Source organism: Bombus bifarius, unplaced genomic scaffold (assembly GCF_011952205.1).
Source record: "Bombus bifarius isolate JDL3187 unplaced genomic scaffold, Bbif_JDL3187 scf7180000007966, whole genome shotgun sequence".
In the NCBI taxonomy this organism is placed as follows: domain Eukaryota; kingdom Metazoa; phylum Arthropoda; class Insecta; order Hymenoptera; family Apidae; genus Bombus; species Bombus bifarius.
This window is the reverse complement of record NW_022884352.1, coordinates 4,545,204-4,569,412: the sequence shown is the minus strand read 5'-3', so window position 1 is coordinate 4,569,412 and position 24,209 is coordinate 4,545,204. Positions and strand designations below refer to the sequence as shown.

Sequence of the window (24,209 nt, the reverse complement as noted above, 5' to 3'; positions counted from 1 at the left end):
CGGAGACCGCAACGAGACGGTTCGCCGATTATGCAGATTCGCGCCTTACTGAATTTCGGCTCGTTAACCCGTTTCCTTCGCAATTATGCTCGTTGGTAAATTCAAAATCGCATTCGAAACTGCGCAGCGAAGAAACGATTAGTTTCAAGTTTGAAAGAATTTTTCGCGCACATTTCGTGGTAATTAAACTGGAGACGTCTATATTGTTATTTAAGAGAGATTTGAAACTGTAAGAACGCGTACCAATTTGAAATAATTTAGCGAATGGGACAAGCCGAAATACATATTTCGAAATAGAAAATATGAAAAACTTTTTAATAATTCGAGATTGCGAAAGCGTTATGTGAATCATAGTCGCCTGTATAGGAATAAAGATATCTCAGTTATATAATACGTATTATGCTTGTGGGTATTTAGGTAATAACGTAAATGCGAATTGCAATTGCAATTGGGGTAAATTGTGATATTAGAGGGGAATCTTTTCAAAAGAAATTACGCGTTACAAAATGTTGGAAAATATTTAACCGAGCGAGATATCCAAAAGCTGACTCGGTGGGACGCACAGTTATGCAACAGCTCTGCGACTTCCGTGCTTGAGATTTTAATGCACCGCGATGAACATGAGCGGAATAACATATCGGCAACGTAATCAATCGTCGGCTGTACAACTTCCTGTCACCGCGATGAATTCACTTTATTCCCCCTGGCCAACCTGACACGATTAAACTGACGAAATTACTAACACATAATCAGCACCAATATACCGTTCTACTTAATAACGACAAGTTTGCTAACGAAGAAACAGAAACCTAAATCAAGTTGTAAAAGAATATTTTGAAGATCACGAGCCGACCGATCATCCTATTTGATAAAATTGTAAAATTCTGTAATAATCTATAGTCTGTAATTTGTAATTTGTCTATTCATTCAGACATTTTTCCAACGAGTGCTACGCGTTTCGGAAGTTTTTGAAACTCCAACTATTTGAAACAACTCGCACATATAAATAAATTTCAAAGGCTCAAGTACCAAGAAAAGTATGTGAAGAACGCGTTTCTCGTCCCCTTGTCACGCAACGCACCTTTATTCCAACGAAAGAGGGAAAGAAGACGAGAGAAGAGCTCGGTACCGGAAACCGCATGATTCGCGTGTCGTTTGCAAATTGCGACTCCGTACACGCCTTTGTTTCACCTCGCGAGACCTCTGGGATGACTCAGATGTCGGAGAGGAAATGAAGTTGAGAGAAAGAGAAGGAAAGGAAGAGAAAGAAAGGGAAATCGAAGGGAGAACACGTGGTCGAGCGGTTTTTCTGCACGCTCATCCTGAGATTTACCTACGATGTGCTGTACGTGCAGGAAAGCAGGCCCTAAGGTCAAGTACCCCCTACTTCCGGCGTGACTTACACACCGAGCGCACGTGTCTCCGATTTAACATACGAACGACTCTCTCTCTCTCTCTCTCTCAGAGAAGAGGATTTTTGCATGTCTCTTTTTTATCTGCTTCGCAATTACATCTCGGCGTTCGTTTGAGAATTTTTATGAGATTTTTCCATTGGTGCTAGTCGATAACTATCCAGCAGGTTTGCAAACAGTGTGAAAGAATACACGGCAAGCAACACTCGATATACAATGGTTGATAAAAGTATTTGAAGATTCGTAGACAATTTTTTTATGAATATATGCATATTGTACGTGTTACACGAAAGATTGTGAAATTTTATTAGGATTTCGATGAGATACGAGTATCGTGACTACATTGGCAAAATTGTACGAAAAAATGAAGCTTCGACATCAGCTTTTAATAATCATCCATGTAACATACATATAGGAATCTTCCCTCAAAATGGTATAATTACATAAAGAAATTCAAACGAAGAACTTTGTATACCATACGGTTCTATAACGCAGAGATAAATTTTTCTCTGATGGATTGTTCGGATGGTTGCTTGATAATCTAGAATTACGACACTTTGTACGAGAGGGTCCCAGACACGTGAGACACCCTGTATGATCTTATCGAACAATGATCGAACGTGAAAAACAGATGCTTTTCCCGACGCGTTTCAATTAACGAAACAAGGAGGACGGTGATTAAGGAAGAAGTGATTAGCTCGGTCGCAGGGACATTTAAGGTTGACAACCCTTTCCCAGGCGTGCAATCGCGGTGTCGTTCTCTTCGAAGATTATACAAACGTTTCCCGCCGGCAAACAGAGCCAATTAGTCGCACGCGAAAATCCACCGTTGCTCTCGTAACACTCGGTTAGCTGAGTCAATAACAGTCACTATGTATATAGAGTGATCAGAAAGTCGAAGGAAGTATGAAAGAGCGATCGAAAAAGCCGGTAAACGCGAGATTCCGAGAGGTCGTCGACCGAAAACCATCTTTGCTTCGCGCTTCCAAGTGATTTCTTTTTAGTTTTTCATCGTTGCTCCCCTGTGGCGGATCCAAGGCAAAGGACAATGGAAAAACGAGAGGACTCTGCACGCTCGGTTCATCGATTCTTTCCAGGAACGAAGAGATTCTTATTAAATTGCTGGCTCACGACTCGAGCCACTGTTCCGAGAAATATGCTCGTCGCTGCTCTTTTTTTCAACGCGTTTTGAAGAAAGAAAGGAGGAAACCAGAGAGTCACTATTCGATATTGAACGTTTCGAAGAACGGACGAGTTGAAACGGCGAATGACGCAAGTGTCAAGAATGAGGATTTTTGTGCGAAGAGAGAACGTGTATCTGCTAATTTTTATGCTTCATCGTTTGTCACTCGATTGATTTTCATAGGTGGTCTTCGGTGCTTGTTGGTTTGTACGTTTGGAGAGTAAAAATTGAAATTTAATATATTCTATAATTTAATAGATAATTTAACGTGAATGGAATTCTGGAATTCTTATGGTAAATTCTATTTTTTAATACTGCTAACTTGTACAATTTTACTGGTATCTATATATTCATTACTACAATCGTGCAAGATGACTCGGATCGTCTATTATCGAAAATAATTACGTTCTATCTTTTACCTTCTGTCGTTTCTTAGATATAACTTGGCTCAGTAGCATGAAACACCCTGTAGAAAGTGTGAGGGAAAAATCTTCAACGTAATTCCTTGACTTACTTAGTTATTTACTGCTGTAATAGAGTTCTCGCATGGACTCGCTATCTTTACGCTTACGTAACTTTGAATAGTACGCGAGTACACCGAACACAGTTAGGCTCCTATAATACCGATATCGAAAGCTAGAATCTTTGCAAAAGAGAAGTATAGGAAACGGATTTATGAAAATCTCAGAGTTGCTCGAGCAAATTGATGCCATTAAGTCTAATAGAATTTCATTAAATCGCCGATCTCTAATGGAAAAATTGGTCTCCTTATCTGGCATTTACCGGTCGCGTTTCCTTTCGATACTCGTCGTAGCTTGATCCTTTTATTGCTCGTCGATCAAGTCTCTGTTCACAGAGAGACGTTTCCTTTGGCGGATGCAACGAGTATTAAGAATTAAATTAGCCAAGATCTCATTGACTGTTCGGGTAAGAAAAAGATGCCGCGATGAGTCAAGTTCACGACTCTCTCATCATTGTTTCCCCATCGTCGAGACGATAATGCTAAACCAAAGATGATCATTGTCATTTCGTTCGCCTGGTAATTCTCTAAACGACGATGCCGTTAATCACTCGCGGATTAATCGCGCGATACCCTCGGTTTAAAGAGGGGAATTTATTTTTAAACGAGTTATTTCAATAACCAGCGTCACCGTGTTTTATAATAACGATGCTTTTAAAATGTCTTCGCTTTTCACGCGTACGAATTCAGGGAAACGTGAACGTCTATAGAAAATTTCAAAGGTTTAAAAGTGTTTAGCAATTAAAATGTGTTTATGCTGTTATCTGTTATGCGTATGACTACTGGACGATTCAAGAACGTGGTTCATTCTAATTTATATTTTATGACAATTAGACTCCAGATACTTGTCTATATCCACGCTTGTAACAAGTACTTTATTTCAGATATTTTATATGCGTGTGTTCTTGTATTTCGTAATATGTTCTGGATATCCTTATATTTGTAAATTTTCGACAAAGATCTAAAGTCTAATGATAATTCTTTTTCGCATTAATGGGACAATGATTGTATAGTTTGCATGACTGTTCGTTTAATAATTAACTAAGTATAAAAGAGTTACTTCAGGGTGAACGCACTTAGACCTGTGTCTGATTAGCAGGTCATAGAATATGTTGTTGATAAGTCGCGAGATTTTCTTGGGCGAAGCAAGAAACGGTACGCTTTCCTCCTTTTCACGGCAAATCCCGTAAAAAACGGTGAACGAACTCTGTTTGCTGCATGTGTAATAATATCACGATGATATATAAAACGCGATATCGATCCTCCTACATTATCAAGCAAATACTAATCACTGTTAATCTTTAAAAAATACAGTGCAACTTCCTCCTATCTTAACTTCTCAGATTTACTTCCTATTACGAATATAAATATAATGATTATGAGCGGGGATGTATACATCGATACCTAGTTAAACAATTACATAAACAATTGATTATTACGCGAGTATCGTTGCCTAAAAAAGAACAGTAAATAATGTGCATGCATAAGAAAAAGGAAAGGATTATATAGTTCAGTTTTTGTCACGCTATAATGACGATCGTTCAAGAAATGGGTGATTGTTGTTTTTAACCTGAATACGAGTCGAAAATTCATAAGAACTGGAGGTTATTAAACTCGAAGCTAGCGGCTCGCTGACCGAACAAACGTGGACCGAATTACCAATAACAAATTATCGTGCCAGACTCGTGGTATCAGACAGTCAGTGACCGAGTAGGAAGAGATCCTAATCGGACGATGTGACGCTTCGATCGAACACGACTTGTCGCCGATGATAAAAGTGCGAACTGTTTGTAATTGATCGGCCAACGGCACCGTTATATCATTCATGCCTAACCTCGATTTACAGTTAAACGTAGCAGAGAATTCTTTATGGAAAGTTGGCTAAAAGATCGACCGAGAAGAACCAGATTGGAAATATGTACCAAACCAAAGTATCGGTCTTTACAGAGAACTATCGATTTCTGAAAAACCACCAGTCTTCTAGCGTTTATTTTTACTAGTATTTAATTTGATTGGTACACGCTTCTCGAAATTGCAAAAGCAAAAATTTGCATATTCTATTATCAAATTTGGGTCGATGTTACGGCGCTCCACTTCTCGCTAATTCGAAACCATTTTCGTTCCTTTCACTCGCACAGCGCGCGTTAAAAAGTAGACCAAGAATTATGTAAATGTAGTGTCTAAGTATCTACCAATAGCAAGCGAAATACCAATGCTTTTGCAATTTTTCAGCAACCGCTGCGATAGCAAGCACCGTGCAGATCGAGTGTGCGAGCGAGTCGATAATCGTCCACATTTCGACGGAGGGTAACACGGATTTCCATGGTCTGGTGTATCCACGGGGGTTGTCGAAGAACAGCTCTTGCTTGCAAGAGTACAGAAGCCAACGCACCCCTATAACCTACAATCTGCCCCTCAGGTCTTGCAACACAATGCCCACCGAGCTGGTAAGTCGGCAAAATTAATACAGAAATTAATTCGCAGCATCATTAAGCCAATTAAGTTCCTCCTTGAAACAATTTTTCCATGTTAGAAGATTGTAAGTCAAATAAGCAATTATCATTTCTTAGGGGACTAACTAAAACAAAACTGTTTGAACTCATGAATCAATGGAATAATGGACCAATTACGTTCCTTTTTCAAACGATTTTTCAATGTTACGAGATTGTAAGTTAAACAAGCGATTATCATTTCTCGGAGGAATAAATAAAACGAACATGTTTGAACCAATGAATTAATGGAATAATGGACCAATTAATTTCCTTTTTGAAATAACTTTCCCATGTTGGAAGATTGTAAGTTAAACGAGCAATTGCCATCTCTCGAGAATAATTCAAACAAAATGATCGAAGAATGCGATGCTCCACCATAGTATCCCGCAACCGACAAGAAAGCCTATGTCAAATCATCGTTACAGTGTTCCGTGCATCGAATTATGTTCTTTTCTCGTCCCAGTCAAAAACTCCGATGAGTTGACTAATCGTGATACGCGAAAGAACGCGACGCAAGTCTCTGGACGTGAAAGAAGATTACATAAGAGATCAGAGCAAAAGAAGTGGAATATGTCTACGGTATTCGAGCACGAGGAAGCTCGATCAACGATCACGATCGCTCATGCGACTCGACGTCCACGTACACTGTGCACCGGGTGAAAAAAAACTGCGGAGGCGTGAATGTACGCGCGACTACCCGACAAGAAGAGGAGCTTTGAGACGAGAGAAGAGCTTTAGCTAAAGGGGTTCGCACATGATCAATAATATTGACAACATGTCGTAAATATAGATTCGCGATAATATCATCGATCCGATATTGCCAATTATTTTAGAATCAGTTGAAACGCTTGCCCGCGGCTTAAAGACCGCGCAAACTGTGCTACTGTCAATATTTGGCGATATCCAATTACTTAGAAATTAACTGCAATACATTTCGATAGCTTTTAAAAGCGATAAAACTTTCTTCTCGCTTGTCGAGGAAAAATTAACGTTTACCCTGTGCTATCTCTTCACTGGCGAAAGTATCAAAGTTGGAGCACAATGCTTTGTAAATATCCGCATTTATTAATTAGAAATATTATACTTCACCCCCATCACTTAACGTTATTGACGCTTGAATGGCGAAATATCCAAATTTTGATTAATATCCAACTGGAATCCTTCGATGTGATCCACATACGATCAGCTGTCGATACTTTGCGACATTTACGATATTTTCGATCGTGCGAAGAAGTGGACTTGGGAAGAATCGTGGCGTGTGGAAGGCGAGTGGCGGAAAAATGAAAAAAGAAGGGAAGAAGGGAAATACAGAGTGGTAGAGGAGGGGCTGGTTTGTGTAACGAGGGAATCGTGTGTCGAGGCGAGAGATCGCTTCCTCGCTATACCATAACTGGACCGTTATGTGACCGGACTTACGGCCTTCTTCTTACGAGCGTTGCAAGAGATACGTAGTATGCCAGCAGCAGACTAACGCTGTTACGCCTCATGTCAGCGATATACCGTGCGCATGCAAACGCGTGCTCTTGGTGTCCTTAACGGAACACTGGCTCCTTCCACCATTTGCTGATAATGAACTGGCCGATCACGATTTTCAATCCAACCAGAAGATATAAGACGCAAGATACATCTACCCACTCGCTGACTCTGACTTTTTTCGCGGTTTTTAACCGATAATTCTTTAGTTTGGTCCTCGAGTCTTTGAATTCTTAAATCCCAATCTCATTCTTGTCTCGATAAATAAAGGAATTTCTAGCGTTGTTAAGGTATAATAAATTAATAACTTTATTAGCACACAACATCGATACACATATATTACGCACGCTTCTTGTCAAACAGACTATTCTAGAAGCTTCCAACATCTAACAACAGTCTTTTGTCTCAACTAAGACCTGGACGTCCTCTCACGCTTACACACACACACTCCCATGTACAGTGTAAACGTATCATCTACCTAACAAGTGTATCAAGGGAAACTTAAATATGGAATTGAAGCAAGAAATCACGTGTGTATATTAGTAACGATTTTATCGTAATTTCCCGAAGCCAAAGAAATTTTTCAACGATAGAAAAGCAACAAATAATTGTGTCGAGTACAGCTGAGTTAAAGGGTACGTTGAATTAAATCTTAGAAGAGCAAATTTCTCATTATCAGATATTATATAAAGGGGTCTTTAAAGAACGTACAATGCACTAAAATGTGAGATGAATTTTATCAAAAAGAAACACGTTTATAACATATTCTCGACCAAACTATTTTGAACAATTTCACTCTCCAGTATGCTACGTGTACATCATACATTTGGTTTCTAATTGGTTTCGTATGTTTAGCTTCATCAGTTAAAAGTAATTTGTTAAATATTCAGCCCAAGCTGCTACGAGAAAATGTGGTTGGACGCGGAAAGAGACATACTACAATTATCTCTTCCGTGTTCACCATTCCTGGGCGTTGCCCCGTCCAGAGACAATGGGTTCCATGCAAAATCAAGGAAAAGAAATTGACCGGTGCTCGATCGATTTACGAAATACTTGATTCCTTAGGTTTTGCGAGCGTTGTGGTTCACCACGATACGAATCTACAATGCTATTCGAGGGATATAAAATATTCATCGAACAGTGAAAAACCTCTCGCTCCTCGGTGCGGTCTAACATTTCACGGAACACTTGGAGCGTACTAATCGAATGTATTTACGAGATGTGATCGTAGCAAATGGCAGAACTAGTCTTTCCTTATCTGTACTCATCTTGAATCCTTTTGACTTTACCGTCGCTATTTGTGCAGAGAATGATGCAAAAACTAATGCTGGTTCTTGCAAGAATTCTATGATGAGTATATAACGATAATAGTACGAAACATGTATTTACTTTTAATTTTGCTGTGTGTTTGACATCGTATGTTTTTAATTCAGAAAGACTGAAATAGCTTTGCGAGTCATTCGAGTCGCTTTTCATCTCTTCGATAAATCTCTTCGATTCAACGAAAACGTAAAAGAAACATTGATACATATTGATTACACCTTGATAAAACAAGACTAAAATTGTAACACAGAAGAATTCTACGCCAAGGTTAAACCTACGTATCCAGCATCATGGATCATCGGATAATAACTGCGAGGATTCTCGAGCGAATATAGCTCGGCATATTGATGATGAAAGCGCTTGGCGAAGATCGTAATCACGATCGATCTTTCGCATTTTTGGCCAAGAAAACTCTCGACAGCTGCTGATTAGTTTTGATTTATAAAGCCAGACTCTGCATAATTCAGTCTCTAAGAGAAACCTTTTTCGCGAAAGAATCAGAGAGATTGGGCCGAATCGTGTCTTACCAGATAAACATTTTCCGAACAAGAGTTCAGTGAAGTTCAAAAGCACTTGGACACCTAACGCAATTAGATTAAAAAGTTGATATCTTTATTTTCCTTTTACGTCGTAATAAAAAAAGATGTTTTCTTATTCTAAATCTTTTACCTCTTACAATAATCGTAATTAAATAATTTATTAAATCGCAAGCTAAGAATTAGGCGAATTCACGTATACTTGACAATTTTTCAAACTTGACTTCCTCAAAGATATAAGACCTGCAGTAAAATTTTGTTATCGCTTATTTTCTTTGGTGTCGTAGTATAGAATCTCTCTGACTTCGCTTGTAGGATGAGCTCGGAACAACAAAGAGAACGACTTTTATTTAATTGCAATAATTTCGAAGAATCGAAATACTTGCAGGCGATAGTGTACCTAAGCGTTCTAAAAGCAAGTACGCTTGATTAAAGAGGACAAAGGTTCCGGTTAATAGTAATGTCTGTGCGGTGCACGAAGGTCTGCATAATTTAAGGGCCAGGATGCCGAAGGGAACAATTTGCCCCGTAAGAAGAATACGGCACGATCGCCAACAGCATCGAAGAAGGTAAAACAGAGAGTCTTTGACCTCTCTGCTGATTCCTGGTGATCGTTGTGGGCGTTAAAGGGACTGTGGGCAGTTTCTCGACATCCTGGACGATAGTGATCCTCGTTCGCTCGCTTCCATGGATCGTAAAATAAACAGTTTTACGATACGCCGGTGCTTTTGCAAACTATTACGACCAACCATCGATATCCTACCTACTCCACCGCTTAAAATTACCCGAATACTTGCCTATTTTTGATAAAATGTAATTTAGTTAGAAAATTATAGGTAGAAAGATTCAAGAGGATTTTATCGTTTATTAGCTTATATTATGGCACGATAAAATTTATTTTTAAATATTCATATGCAATAAAAATATTGGTAACTCTGTAAATGTCAGGCATTATAGGGTTTCATTATTTAAGAAATTCATTATCGTCAGCAGGATTTTATCCCAGGAAGTTGTCGTTAATATGTATTTTCTTAAAGTATGAAAATATTACAAATTACTATCGATATATATATATATAGATTCTAATTTAAAAGTACTAGAATTTCAGTCACCTCTGATTTTCCGGCAAAGGTATACTTTTAATATGAAGGTGTGCTTAATGGAGTTCACGAAGATAAATATATTATGTCTTTTTCATTACGTTACATAATGGAGTGGACCAACACACAAAGAAAGAATCTTACTTGGAGGCGATTACGTAAGCAACGAATTCGTTGGCCCAGCTTGGCCATATTAGGTCGCTGTTTCGTTCCGTACCATTTCGATACCGCGTCCCGTTATCTTGCGAGCACTTTGTTCCTGTAAAACCAACCTGTACATTTCCCACTGTAAGTTACTGGAGGTTTCGTACACTTAGGATAAGCATAAATAGATATGGAATTATAAAATGAACTCAACGCTTATCGATCGCACGTATCATAAGAAAAGTGAAGCTATACTACGTTCTAAGAACGCCTATTGGTTTATACGAGCTTCTATTTAAAAGTTGCCAAGTGTCCCGTGACTTATGGACGACAGTTAGAGGATTAACATTCCATTTTCTATTTACGTGAAATTTCGCAAATGACCAAAGTATAGTCTATGAAAAAGTTACTTGTTTTATTCCGTTCAAATATTTGTTTCTGCCAACTCGGGGTCGAATTACGGAGAAGTATCAGAGAAGCTAATTTGCCTGGCCAATTTTGAGTAAAATCAAGAGGAACAGAGCGGCCAGAATCTTCTTGCGCTAGTCAATGTAACCGCGAGCGTTTCGTAAACCGATCCGTGGCAGGCTAAAACCGGCATCGGATGTTCGCACAAGCATGCAAATAACACCGTTGCCAGCTTGCGTTACTCATTAATGGCATCATATCTCTATTTGCACCGGCTTCCCTATTCCATTTATACATCTTAGCGGGGCACGTACGACATTCTACAACCTCGCGGCTGAACAGAGCAACTAAATTATTCTTTTGCTGAATCAACCAACGTGAGAGAATTCATCGAGAAAAATCGGTGTTCCACTGTAAGAAGATTTACCGTAATTCAGAAGATTCTATATAGACGATTAAAATATCGTTAAATCATCATTTTCTCGGATCGAAAATTTGTTATACTTTTTGTTATGCCACGTTTATGAACTCTAGTCTCTTTCTTTTCCTGAGAAATGAAATCACTTTAACGCATTTAGGGCAATTCTCGACGCACAATCCTTTTTGCTAAAAAAAATTCTATCACGGTAATATATTTTAACCACAACTTCTATTCTTTTTTTAATTTCCGTCTTTTTTCAAAATTCTGCTTTTGACTTACTGAGAAACGTTCACGGCCAGCAACCGTCTACGTGTTTTGATATTAAAATTGTGATTCTTCCTGAAAATTATTTCTCAAAATAATATGCGAGTCCGTTTCCGCAGGGTTGACCATACGAAAGTTCCCTCGTGCATAATTCGATCTAGAGAAGAGAACACAGTCTGGAAAGTAGCAAAAGGTCGCCATCATCCGTTTCTTTTTATGAACACGCAAAGGTCATCCTCTCTTTCGGCTACGTGTCCAGCAGGAGAGAGATCCTTAAAATGACTATCGCGAGTGGGACGATACCTTGTGGGCAGCCACAGTTGCCCACGCTACGCTCGTAAAAGTAAAAGTCCGCCGATCGATTCTTTTCTCTATAATTCCACGTATTTGCCTCTGTATTTGTCTTGTTTCGACACCAATCGCATCATTAGAATGCTGCACGCGTCTTAAGTTCATTTTCGCGGGGTGAAAAGTATTTAACTAATGTACGTGGGATGTATGCAAGATGAAGAGAAAATATGCAACTGAGGAGAAATTTCCAAAATTCTATAAATTTACGCGTGCCTGATACGCGTTGATTTAATATTCACTTTCACGTTTAATCCTCCACGATCTCTCTTCACCGACTGGAGTTTTGCTTTCGTAACAATTTACATAAATCTTGTCATACGACGAGTATTTATGTTTTTGTCATTTTAGTCGATACGATTGAGACGGCAACGAGGAGAAGTTTCCAAAATTTGGCAAGTTTACGCATTTTGCGTAGACTCGTGAATCACTTTCACGTTTGCAAAGATCTCTCCTCGATCGTCGAATCTCTACCTTGGTTTGGTATCAATTTGCATAAACTTTGTCGTGCAACGATTATTTTCACTTCTGCCATTCCGTTTGGTATCATCGAGGTTACGTTTAGCATTTTGCTAACATTAATCGCCTCATCCATATTCGTTGAAGAAGGGTATCTCGAAATCACCAGAGGAACAATTTAAGTCGGTCAGTTGTCTTTCGAAATCGATTGCTTTCCCTGCACAAAAATGGACTTGTGCGTCTTAAACTTTCGACGACGTTACATAAACGTCTTCACCGAAATATTTTTTCATCTCGCGCTGGCTCCACTGCACGACTTTCGATCGAACTTATACGCAGCGGCGAAATTGCAGGAAATGAACAGCTGCGATGCATCAGAATTTTGTGTCTCATTTCGTATACGGACTCGTTAAAATACTCAAACGCTTGTAAATACCTTTTAGAAATTACATTAGAACTGGTACGAGATTCGATAATATATCATGATTATATTGGTATAGTTTGAAACGAATCTGAAAATATATATAAAAATTGCAAGATACTTATTAAGAGAATACCTAACATTTATGATACGTTTAACACGCTAATAACATTTCCTGCTGAACACTAACTTTTCACTGAATATATGGCTGCAATAAATATTCTGTAATTTCTATGTACATTTTCAGATTGGTTTAAAATTTGACAAATACGATCATGACAGTCATGTGCCATTACAGCGTACATAATATTTCAAAATGTACGTTCACAGAGCATAGAATATAGACGTAAAAGTTTTCTATGGTGAGCGTTCAAGTGCTTTTGCTAGCCACTGCGTATTACACATGCAGTGGTTTCTTCGAATCTCTACATTAAGGTGGTTTCTTTGAACCTCTACTTTATCTTTCACTTTTTTGCCAATTTTAACATCCTTAAGGGTGCAGAAGTATAGTTGAGAAGAAGCACGGGTAATTTTACGCCATGTCACGTAACGAAATTGCTCCGAATGAAATTTCACCAAGGGATAGACTGCAATTACATGCTTCACGCTCTCAAACTGAGCCAGACCGCACTGAATAAAAACCGCATACTTGAAAAAAGCGAGAGGAAGCAAAGCTTGACATTACGCTCTAGTAAAGTCAAAAATCTCTCACGATTCGAAAAATCACTTACGTCTTTTTCTATAAAATCTTCGTGGATTAACTTTTTCTCGCAAGTTCTCCATGGTATTTTTTTTTATCGTGCACAAGTACAGCAGTACTTGAACGAAACTAATCGTGACACATATTGCGAAGAATGTCGCGGTCTCATGTAAGAAAACGTCATTCACTTTGTCTTGTCGAGCGAACCGTTTTACAAATATCAATATCAGACAGGAACGAGAACTTTTGACTAAAAATGTCCAATTTTATTTTAACATCTCTCTTCCGCGAGACTATTCTCAAATTTCCTACCAATAGAACGTTGTACGGAATTTTAAAACTTTATTTCCATTACTATAGCCATTAAACGGCAAGTGAAATAAATGTTTTCGTGCGCGCCGTTGACAAATCGACCGTGAATTAATCATTCATCACCCCGAATGTAATTGCCTATCAGTCTTGCTCCCTTGCAACGTAGCACCGCAATGAAAAACGTGTGCAAATGAAACTCTAAGAGACTCTAGGGACGTATGATCGAGTTCGCAAAAATGCAACCTATACGTCATTCGATAAAACGACAAGGCGCTTAACAGGGGCAACAAAAGTGGTTTCGACAGCTGCAGTAAATTGTAAGATGGGTAGCTTCACCGGTATCCAGTTCTAAGTAGCCTGTTGCTACACGGCATCCTTGACGATGGCCTTGCGGATACATAGTCGCAACGAGCGTGTACAACGATATAGGGGCTCGTACACTGCGTACAGTTACCACTGTGTTACCATTAAATCGCCGGAAATTCGCATTCCGAGAATCATTGGCTGGTTAACGCCACGGACTCTCGTGCAATTCTTCATCCGTTTAATTGACACGTATAAATGCAGAACTGGTTGGTTGTGAGAAAAAAAAAAGCTCTGTGGCATACGATGTGTTTCGTTTGCTAATATCAGCACTCAATTTCGCCTGGTGTCAGCCGCGTTCTAATGAAAGGTGAATTGAAATATGCGTTCGGGACCAAAGAAAAGTATGCAGCGCCAAGAGTATGCAGGAGAAAATAACCGAAGATTTATGAGATGCAGCCAGAGCATGGGTAAAATTGAAATAGTTCTATGTTTCTTCTCGAACCTTTCTGTTAGTTTCTGTTTGCAACGAAGGTTGTCGAAGTTGCGAAAATAGAAAAGATTCGTCATTTCGTGTGTGCGATCACTCTCCTTCGAAGGAATTTTTTGCATTACGGAAGGATGAAAAGATTCGAGTTAACTTGTTGCACTGGGTGCGTCGACGATTTCGCTGAATCAGAAGGCAGAGTTTCCCAGACGTTCCTCGGGTAATCGTTGAGCAACATCGAGATAATGGTTTTTCATTTTCCTGTCGACGTTGCATTCGTTTAACGGAACCCATTTCCCGCTTAGCTATCCTTTGCCTCGTCGATGTTCCGTATCACGCATTGCACGTGACTATATTGCGTTCGTTGAATCATTGTTGAGCCAATTGCTTTCTAAATAAATATTAAACACTTTTAAGTATATAAAATATATTACACACAGATAATTATGATTTCAATAAAACAGAGTAAATATCAATAAAAGACAACGTTGATATTATCACAAGCATCTGCACTTCCTCGGTAATTATAAAGTCCAAATTAACGAATGATCAGACCACGATCTTCTCCGTTCTATTGGTAGAAACGTATTTTGGAAATCACATATAAGCGTATCTCGAGTACAGGAAACGATACAGGTAGCTGATTATCGAACGGATAGACGACGTTGAAGATGGATGTTTCATAGAAATAAATATAGTTTTATTTCTGCAACATTCTACCATTTCCAGGAAGAGGGATATCGTTAAATTCTTCGACTATCAGTTCCAAGTCTCGATCAGCTATTTCCTTCGCCACTGATAATTTCGAATGAAAAACAACCCGGTGAAGCCTGCTTTTATTGGAAAAGTTCAAGATAAATTCGTTTTCTACGTGGCAAGCGGCGCATCCTTCTGTAACCAACATTAACCGAGCAAATGTTGCCCTTGCTCGGTAGATAACACGGCTGAAGAGTATAATATCTTTCTAGTAGCTACATGTAACCACCGGTTACACAAAGAGGAATACACCATTGCCCTGCTCCAGGCCCAATTACATCGTAAAATCCGTAGCCCGCGGCTTATAAATTGCACGCGAGTTTTATACCACCAGTCTTTCTTGCTAAACGACAGTCCTCTCCTATTTCTTCGTCGATCTCGAGCCTTCGGGGTACAGCACCTCGAGAACGTCGCAAATTTGTCTATCAATCGACTTCCCGTTTTACGAGCGTCCTTAATCAGAGGAGATTTAATGCTCGAACAGTATTGTGAACTATGGAAATCTCCTTGAGACGCTATTGTTTGTTTAACGAAAGCTACGGAATTTTTCGTGACGAAGATGTTCGCGATGTAGATTATTCAGACTGCAAAAGGTGCAAAGGATTCGCCGTGCCAAGCGAAGGAAGATCGTTCTTCAATGCTATTTCTGACGTTAAAATTCCAGTAGTTTCTCATTCTTTCTCCAACCTTCCTTAATTCTGTTTTCCAACACAGAGAGTTTCTGTTTTCTTGGTACGCAGTGAGGGTTACAGAGTTTGCAAGGAATGTGAAGAATTCGCTGTTTCGTCCAAGGGATGATTTTCTGGTGCATTGTGTGGTATCATCGTGAGAAAGATGGTACGTACCTCGAGGTGCAAGATGGTCATCACACGATTATGCATAATTGCCAGGCACCTTCGGTACGTAAAAATTAATCGTCCACGTTCACTTCTTCTTCTGAAACCGTTCGCCTCTTCTTTCCTTCCTTTGACACAGACGACAACTACTCTCTCGTCACTCCGACTTTCTATCGATGAATATCTCGATACTCGGACCATGTATTTCTATCTAACTGTTCGTCAGTTGTAACAACCGTTATATAACGTGTTATCAACAAATACTTACAATTTCTTCCGTCTAAAATAATCCATTAAATATCGTCTTGTAATCAGGCGAATTTGTATGCGATTATGGAAAGCTTAAAATACGAGCCTTAAAATACAAGTCTGTAGACTCCGAAAGACAAATTCTGACGTCAACCTCGACCGTTTCGAACAGCACAACGTAGGCGTAAAATTATTCACAATTCGTTAATTAGGAATCAGACTCCCATGTGAATCGGTGGTACCATTGACTTCAAGGTCAGCCGTCTGGCAACGCCGTGCAGTTAAGTGGTATAATGGCGGCCAGGCCGGATCGACAAAAAAACACCAGGGGAATTTTAATGCCGGGCAGAGCTTCTCTGTTACACCGTATTACCCTCCTAATAGAAACACCGTTACGTCACCCGTTATATTTTCTCGATGCCCTCGACACGCTCCTCCGGTTATCAGTTTGCTTTACAGCGAATAATCGACCGAAGAAAAAAAGAACGATCGCGAACGAACGACTTCTCGCGTTCATGATCGATCATTTCGATCGAGAGAAACGTTCGTGACACGTTCAACGCAGGTCTCCGAGGATGAAGCACCATGTTAGGGAATTTTTTCATTCTCTGGCGGAAACAATGAGTTAATGCAAGACCTTTTGGGGTGGGATGAGAACCTCTGGCAAACGTATGCAGCGGCTGCAAGCCTTCTAGGGTCGAAGAAGAAGCTGCATATTTCTTGCCCACACAGTGGAGTGGATCAGGTCGCCGGTGGTGGTAGGACGTTCGGTCAGAATGCTTCGTCAAATGGCCTATTGTTCGCAATTTCAAACCCTTTCGAGTTAAACTGGTACTCTGCTTGTTAACGCGTCCACTACCGACATCGAAACACGGCCCTTGTCGTAAAAATGATCCCAGTTGCGGTGCATTTCGAATAATAATGCACCGCGGTCCGCTTACGGCCTGAGAAGCTTGTCATGAAATATTCCTGCAGGTTGCGGTGAACTCGTGTTCCTGGCTTTTATAAAGAATCAAACAATACCGATCCACCCTCTGCTGATCGAATCTTTTATACAGAAACAAGATTAAAATCTTCGTAAGAAAGCAAAGAGAATCACTATCCTCCATGAGACAAGTGAAATTTGCAGCTTTTTATAGTACACGCATCCATATATGCATCCCATAGGAAGAAAGAAGTTTTTGCAATTCTTCGAAACAATTAATCAATTACGAGCGAATGGAAAAAAAGGCGTACCCGTGAGAACCACTGACAAACACAGAGAAGAGTCACTATGGTATTGAATCAAAGTACGGGTCCTCCAACCTCGTTGACCTCTGACTGAGGGCGAGCAGCCATATCTGCTGGCCAGTTTTTCAGACTGAGGACGCTCGGAACGCTGGCAAGGATACTGCACAACTTCGCCCAGAGACCGGTCTCTCATCGTCTCCTCTTTTGCTGAAGAGGCTCGCCATCTTTATTCCGCGTCAAGGAAGCCTTCTACTGTCTTTCCCTCGAGTCTCTCTCGACGAGACGCCACAGCCTGATCCGCTGGACAATGCTGGCGCCGAGGTATCGACGACCCCGAACACCCGGAGGTCGTCGCACCACGATTATCTGGATAACCCTAAGCATCAACCAATTTCTCTGAAATGATCGGCGGTTCTATCTTCCGACCGTAACGACCGAGACTTTGCACAAGAATCATTTGCTTTAGGCTTTAGGCGAGTTTCTTAAGCTCTGGACATCTTTATTTGACGCGTTGACTGTTTTAGAAATTTCTTTTTCAGAGCCAAGGTAGATAGAAGATGAGGAAAGACAAACGCGACAAGTTCGTTCTCGTAGACTTTTCTGACTTTAAGTCGTGTGGAAAAAATTGTAAAACGATGTTTGAATTTATCGTTTCAAAGAACTGGTGAAAGAAACGCTGTAAATATGAAACTTGGCTTTCATTTATAGAGGAACTCGAAGACACGATTCGATGTTTGAATAGGAAATATTCTAAACTCGATCGTACCACTCTTTATACGATTGTTCATAGAAAGTAACCAGTTGTACCGTGGATCGACTTCCTGTGGACATTGAGCCACTGAATAATCACGAGGGAGGATTCCATCTAGATTTACGAGTCCTTCGTCGGACAGAATCGAACGTAAATCCCTGCCAACTCGATCACCAAGGTATATCTTAATCAACGTGTCGTTCGGCTGTCCTTCGTTGCAAGTTAGAAGGAGCTTATAATCAAGGGGATTCAATGATCTACCATAGCAATTTACGAATAGAAAAGAATAACACGAACCTGTATATTGGTTCATTTTTGAAGGATTTCCGGTTGTCCGATTAAATACAATCTGCTGACACCGATTTTATAACAGGATGAGGTTATAGGATTTGTTGAAGGTGCGGGAAGAATATATCATGGTAGACAATAAATGTCTTGCAATTTCCTTTCAAATTTTATCAATACAACCAGGATAGTCGTGTCTCGTTATGACGCTAATAAAAATAAAAAATGTTTCGTATAATGTAAAATGCTCGCCAAGGTATTTTATGATAGGTATTCAAATTACTTTGGCGAGTCGCGCTGTATTTGTCGAATGAAAATAGATTTAATTCTTCTACGATATAATTACAGACACACGCATACAAATTGCGCAACACAATGAACATTTGATGATATTCAAGAGGAATTAAAGACGCCATTAAATAGAAAGACAAACAGCGACAAGGTTTTTCTTACGTGCCTTTCAATTTTCCAGTATTTTCATGTGCAGCGAGACGGATGAAGTATTCGGTTAAAAAGTGAAGCAGTTGGACGCGTTCTAGAGCAAATTAAACGAGGCGTGTTCACGGTGGAGAGGAACAGAATCGTACGAGACAGGATATTAAAGAAAGAAAATGAAGGAGACTGGACGAACGAGAAGAAAGCAGGCCTAGCGACAACGTTGAAATCACTTCTCGGCGTTCTGGAGTCATTAACTCGCTCTTCTACCAACAGAGGAAGAGAGAAAATTCTTCTCCACCTTGCCCTTATTTTCTTCGTTTTCTTCGTTAACCTGTCTCGTATTTACCCTTCACCTTCCGCGTTTTACACTCACGGTGCTTTCTTCTTAAAAAGAGGATGCTCGGTACGATCAGGTACAGCATCCGAAGGAAGAATATCGCGGTACAAGATCGTATCTATCTCCCGGAAACTCTACACGCGATTAATCTCACCGACAAGCCCGAGAACTTTCCTATGGTTGGATAATTATTCCAAGGATCCGGTTCCTTGATTTCAAGTTATAGTTTTTTCTTTACTCTTCTTAAATCATGCGAACGTACGCTAATCAGAAACTATTTCCTCTCTTGATCAGGATACTACAGCTTCCGCTAGATACCAAGGGAATTGGTATGAAAAAAGAAGAGAGAAGAGAATCAAGGGCAAGGGAATCTGGTTTCTCACCGTTTCATAGCAAACACTTCTATTTTTATAGATTTTGCAGATAATACACGTAGACACTCGCGCGTCTCAAATTTTTCTTCAACGTATTTCAAATTTTATAACAAAACTGAAAGCAAATATACGTTTAGCCATTAGTTAGTTGTGTCAAAAAACCAATGATTGTGGTATCCTTACAAAACAACAGTTTCGTCATCAGAAACATTCGAGCGAGGAACGTCTATAATTAAAATTCCATAACATCAGACGATTTTTATTCGATGATAAGTCTTCTTTATCGTATTTGTTTCACTATATTGTGCATTTCTCTTCTTCTGAATACTAAAATATACTGTTGTTTGAGAAGGCTCTGAAATGTTCCACTCTACTATTCGATACGGAGAAACGAAAGGGGGAAAAAAAGGAATTGTTAGAAAGAAGCTGGTCCTCCGGACCGAAGGATACTTTAGTCGCCAGGGGGAGAACTCGATTTCTCAGAAAAGGCGAGGTCCAAGGCCACGAAGGGAGGTCAGAATCGCGATTGCTTTTTAAGCGAAATCCACCCACGACAGAATACCTGTTTTGGCCTGTCTCGCCTACACCAGCAAACATTTCGACTTTCACCTACTGATTAGAATTAATACTCTGCCGCCCAAGTGACAAGGATACAACCTTGTGCCCACAGATTCTGAAAATGACTCACCTCGCGGAAAAATATACTTTTACTTCTGAGAATCAACCGAAAAAGTTCGCTTTACCGGTGGAAAATAAATAAGAAAAATTCTTCGCGTGAAATTCAGTAATAAATTGGCAGGAATTTCATTGGATCGTTGACTACAGACTAATACAGACTTTCCAATTTTTATTCCATGTTTTCCTTCATATAACAGCGTTTCACCGTCTAGTTGAACCGTTCGACACGTGAATTTGAATTTTTCCAAATATTATAGGATTTTTATTTTTTCAGAAATATTAGAAATTAGGGTTTCCAATGATTTCTGTCCTATGTGATAAGTTTATCGATAGATAGATCTATTTACTAAATACAGTAATGTGCTATAACTAAGAAGGCTGAATGGATAATTCACAACTCACAACATCTTTACAACTCAGCTCTTGATTCCTCACAACTCGACTCCTCACAACTCGACTCCTCACAACTCGACTCTCCACTCACGACTCTCATGACTCTCCTAACTCGACTTTTCACAACTCGACCCTTCAGGTAACGACCCGCTGGTAACGACTCCCAAATAACGACTGCCCGTTAATTTTTGTCTGCCTAACTATTCGACTGAAGGACCGACAACGCATTGATGGGCCGCCCGGCCCATTGAAGTTCCCAGGCCCTCTTTACCTAAGAGCACTTAGGTTTTTTCGGGATATTGTTTATGGTTCAGCCGATATTTCTTAGGCCATTTGTCCACGATACTACAATATGATAAAATATTTTGCAAGTTAATCAGGTGTCAAGGTGCCAGGCAAGCGAAATAAATAATCTTTATTGAACGAGGCAGCCTGCGTCACAGGGGCAGAGGCTAGTACGCGTTACGTAAGAGACGATAAAGAACCACACGGATGATCTGGCCGTGTTTTCCAACACGCTTTTATGTCATTGCAGGTGTCACGTACGCAGCGCATTATGTTACTCTGCATTGTTACGCGTTCCACAGACACACTTGGAATTTCATTGACACACTTTTGGAAATTGCCGTTCGAGTTACGCGACTCGACGTGATCGATTAATTTCGTTTAGCTTCCTTCCAATCGAATTTTTCGCCATTTCAAATCCACATTGTTTTCTTCGATATCTAATCTCTGTACTGTATCTAGCAATTGATTTACTCAGTAGAAAAATGGTACGAGGTAATTTTTCTTCTTCAAGATAAATACGAGAAACGACATGTAATTATCCGCAGGATTTTGTTTTGAATTTCCAAGCTTTTATGGCTATCTATAATATCTATCTATCTATGTATACACATCTATAAGAAAGGATTTAAATTACAAGTTCTGTTACTTGTACTACCATTCTTCCTTTAAGACCCTCATTTACTCGTAACACGCGGAATTTCCCTCGGATGCAATGAGAAAAGAAAACTACAATTATTGGGGCTAAAGAAATGGATCGTGATATCGATGCACCAGTTTCCATCCTAGAGATCAACTCCGTTTCCGGTGCAAAGATTCCTCCTAGCCTTATCATTATTTCAGGTTTAAAGAAACGAGTATCGCGAGATGCTTATCGCGCAAGAAATTATTTTTTCCACGATAAGTCCATAATCGTAAGAGACCTGTTAAGAGATGCAATTATCGATAAAATACAGCCAAAAATAAGGAATCGCGAACGAAATAACCGCATAATTTACAGGCGTGGGGAATACAAAAATTCTTGTCGTGTAAACGGCATTCGTCGCTCGAAACTGCATGGTAAACATCCATCTTTTTCACATGGCGTCTATGAATGACTGTTTCTAATGCAACAAGATCCACGGTCGGGATGAATAGCAAATATTGACAAAAGGAATTTTATCACGCGTCCTACGTGGCTCCCTTCATCGTCCAACATGAATACGCAGCATGACATCATCGGCTACAGACTCGATAACGAATCTTCACGTATCTTTACGTACGTCTTTATGTATTTTACATACATTTTATTAACGAAGCAACTAAAGGACAAACTCAAAAAGTTCTATTGCCTCACTGGCCGACGATCCAAACTAAACACACAGAATAAAATTACCCTCTATAAGACCGTAATAAAACCTGTCTGGACCTACGGAATCCAACTATGGGGAACAGCAAGTAATTCCAACATTGAAATACTTGAACGCTTGCAATCGAAAACGTTAAGATCCATTATAAATGCACCCTGGTATCAAGATACCAACAGTCAAAGAGGAAATAGCAAAATATAGCGACAGATATAGCAAAAGAGTCAACAAACACCGGAACCCCCTAATTACTGGACTACTTGATACGTCGGACCAGATCCGCAGGCTGAAGAGACACTACCCGCTAGACCTAAACGCTAGATTCAATTAGTTATCTAAAATAAATAATATTTACTTATTTATAATACTTACTTATAAATTATACTTATCTATAATAGGTATTAACTTATTATAAATAATTAGCCATGTCACTGCGCCAGAAAAAATTACTGAAAATCCTCAATGCGAGAATTGATTGTAAATTGTAATAAATAAAGAAAAAACATACATTTTATTGGCAACCAAGGTAAGCGGATTAGTAGGTATTAACAAAATTCGCATTTCCTTAGCTCGAATGGCCCGCACTGACTTATTTGTCAGCGCAAAAATTTCGTATTTTCATGAACTTTGCCATATAGATGATAAATTGGTTCCTAAACAGATATTCCTCTCGTCTAGCAAATGCTCGACGAGTATACTCGACGCATTACGAATCCTTTACGCGTCTTCGTACGTCTTTATGTATGTTACATACATTTTATTGGTTTGGCAAGTAACGTAAACCGCGTCAGAATTATTTATGGCAGGTAACCATCTGACAGAACCGCAACTATAGTTCCATTGACTTGATAGATGGACGCATTCCCATATCTCAACCCTCTCGATCAAACATTTTTTTCTATTCAGCTTCTATGCATCTTTCTTCAAGAAATTATTAACGCTAGAACAAATTCGAGACTTGGTACCAGTCTAAAAAATTGAGAGATCTTTTGAGTGAGATGTATACGAAGTCACGAAAGTATTCGAATATTTGTAGATACCTTTTCTAACACAAAATTTCATTAGAATGAACACATTAGCACTGCGACGAGATCTGACGATCACGATTATATTGGTACAGTTTGAAAAAGGTCTGAAAATATAGGCAGAAGTTAGAAGATGTTTCGTGCGAATACATGTTTCACAGAGATTACGAAAGTGTTTGTCAAATATCAATTATATTGATGATGGCTGTTCATGAACATCATCGTTTTTTTGTACTTTTCAATATGGAGTTTATCAACGTGAAAGGCAAAAGACGTTGATGAAAGAGTGAAAGACAAGGCGTTTAATGATCACTACACGTCACTAACGATAAATCTTCTTAAATCGAAGAAGATGATGGGTTTCGTCGCAAAAAAAATATAAAAAAGAGGATACAAGACACTTAACGATTAATCGAGAAAGAGACGTAGTTACTCAAGCAATAAATCAAAGATCACGATCGGAGGATGTTGTCTGATTCGAATGATCAAAAATCAGCATAGTCCAAGGAGGCTAGCAAAGAGAGAAGAGTGAACAGGAAATGTTCGTGAGCGTTGAACGAACACAGTCAAGGGAATCCAGTCAGCTGGAGAGCAACGAAGATCGTGTTTACAAGGATTACAGTTCGTAGCGCGTGGCGTAAGACGTGGTGGAGTCGTAGACGCCGGTGCAGCTGCAGCTGCAGTCGCAGCCTGAACTGACCGGACGTCGAACCCGAGAAATGCTCCAGCCTGCTAGATATATCGTAATAAGTAGACAAAGTAGCCCACGGGCAGGGCGAATCCCACAGAGGATGCGCTACTCGACCATTTGCATACGTCCGCAGATGAATCTCCAGATAATTCCCATTTTATCGATCTATCCTGGCCACTTGCCATTGCTTTTCCAACACCGAAGAAGGCGTAAAAAAGTTGAGGCCGCT

The 24,209-nt window shown here is 39.6% G+C and overlaps 1 protein-coding gene across 1 annotated transcript in view; it reads left to right on the top strand.

Moving 5' to 3' along the window:
• The window catches only part of LOC117206597, a 73,067-nt gene that overhangs the window by 32,328 nt on the left and 16,530 nt on the right, over positions 1-24,209 (top strand). Inside the window, exon 4 of the mRNA XM_033446076.1 lies at positions 5,348-5,562. Within this exon, the coding sequence (XP_033301967.1) occupies positions 5,348-5,562 (215 nt within the window). The remainder of the gene's footprint in view (positions 1-5,347; positions 5,563-24,209) is intronic.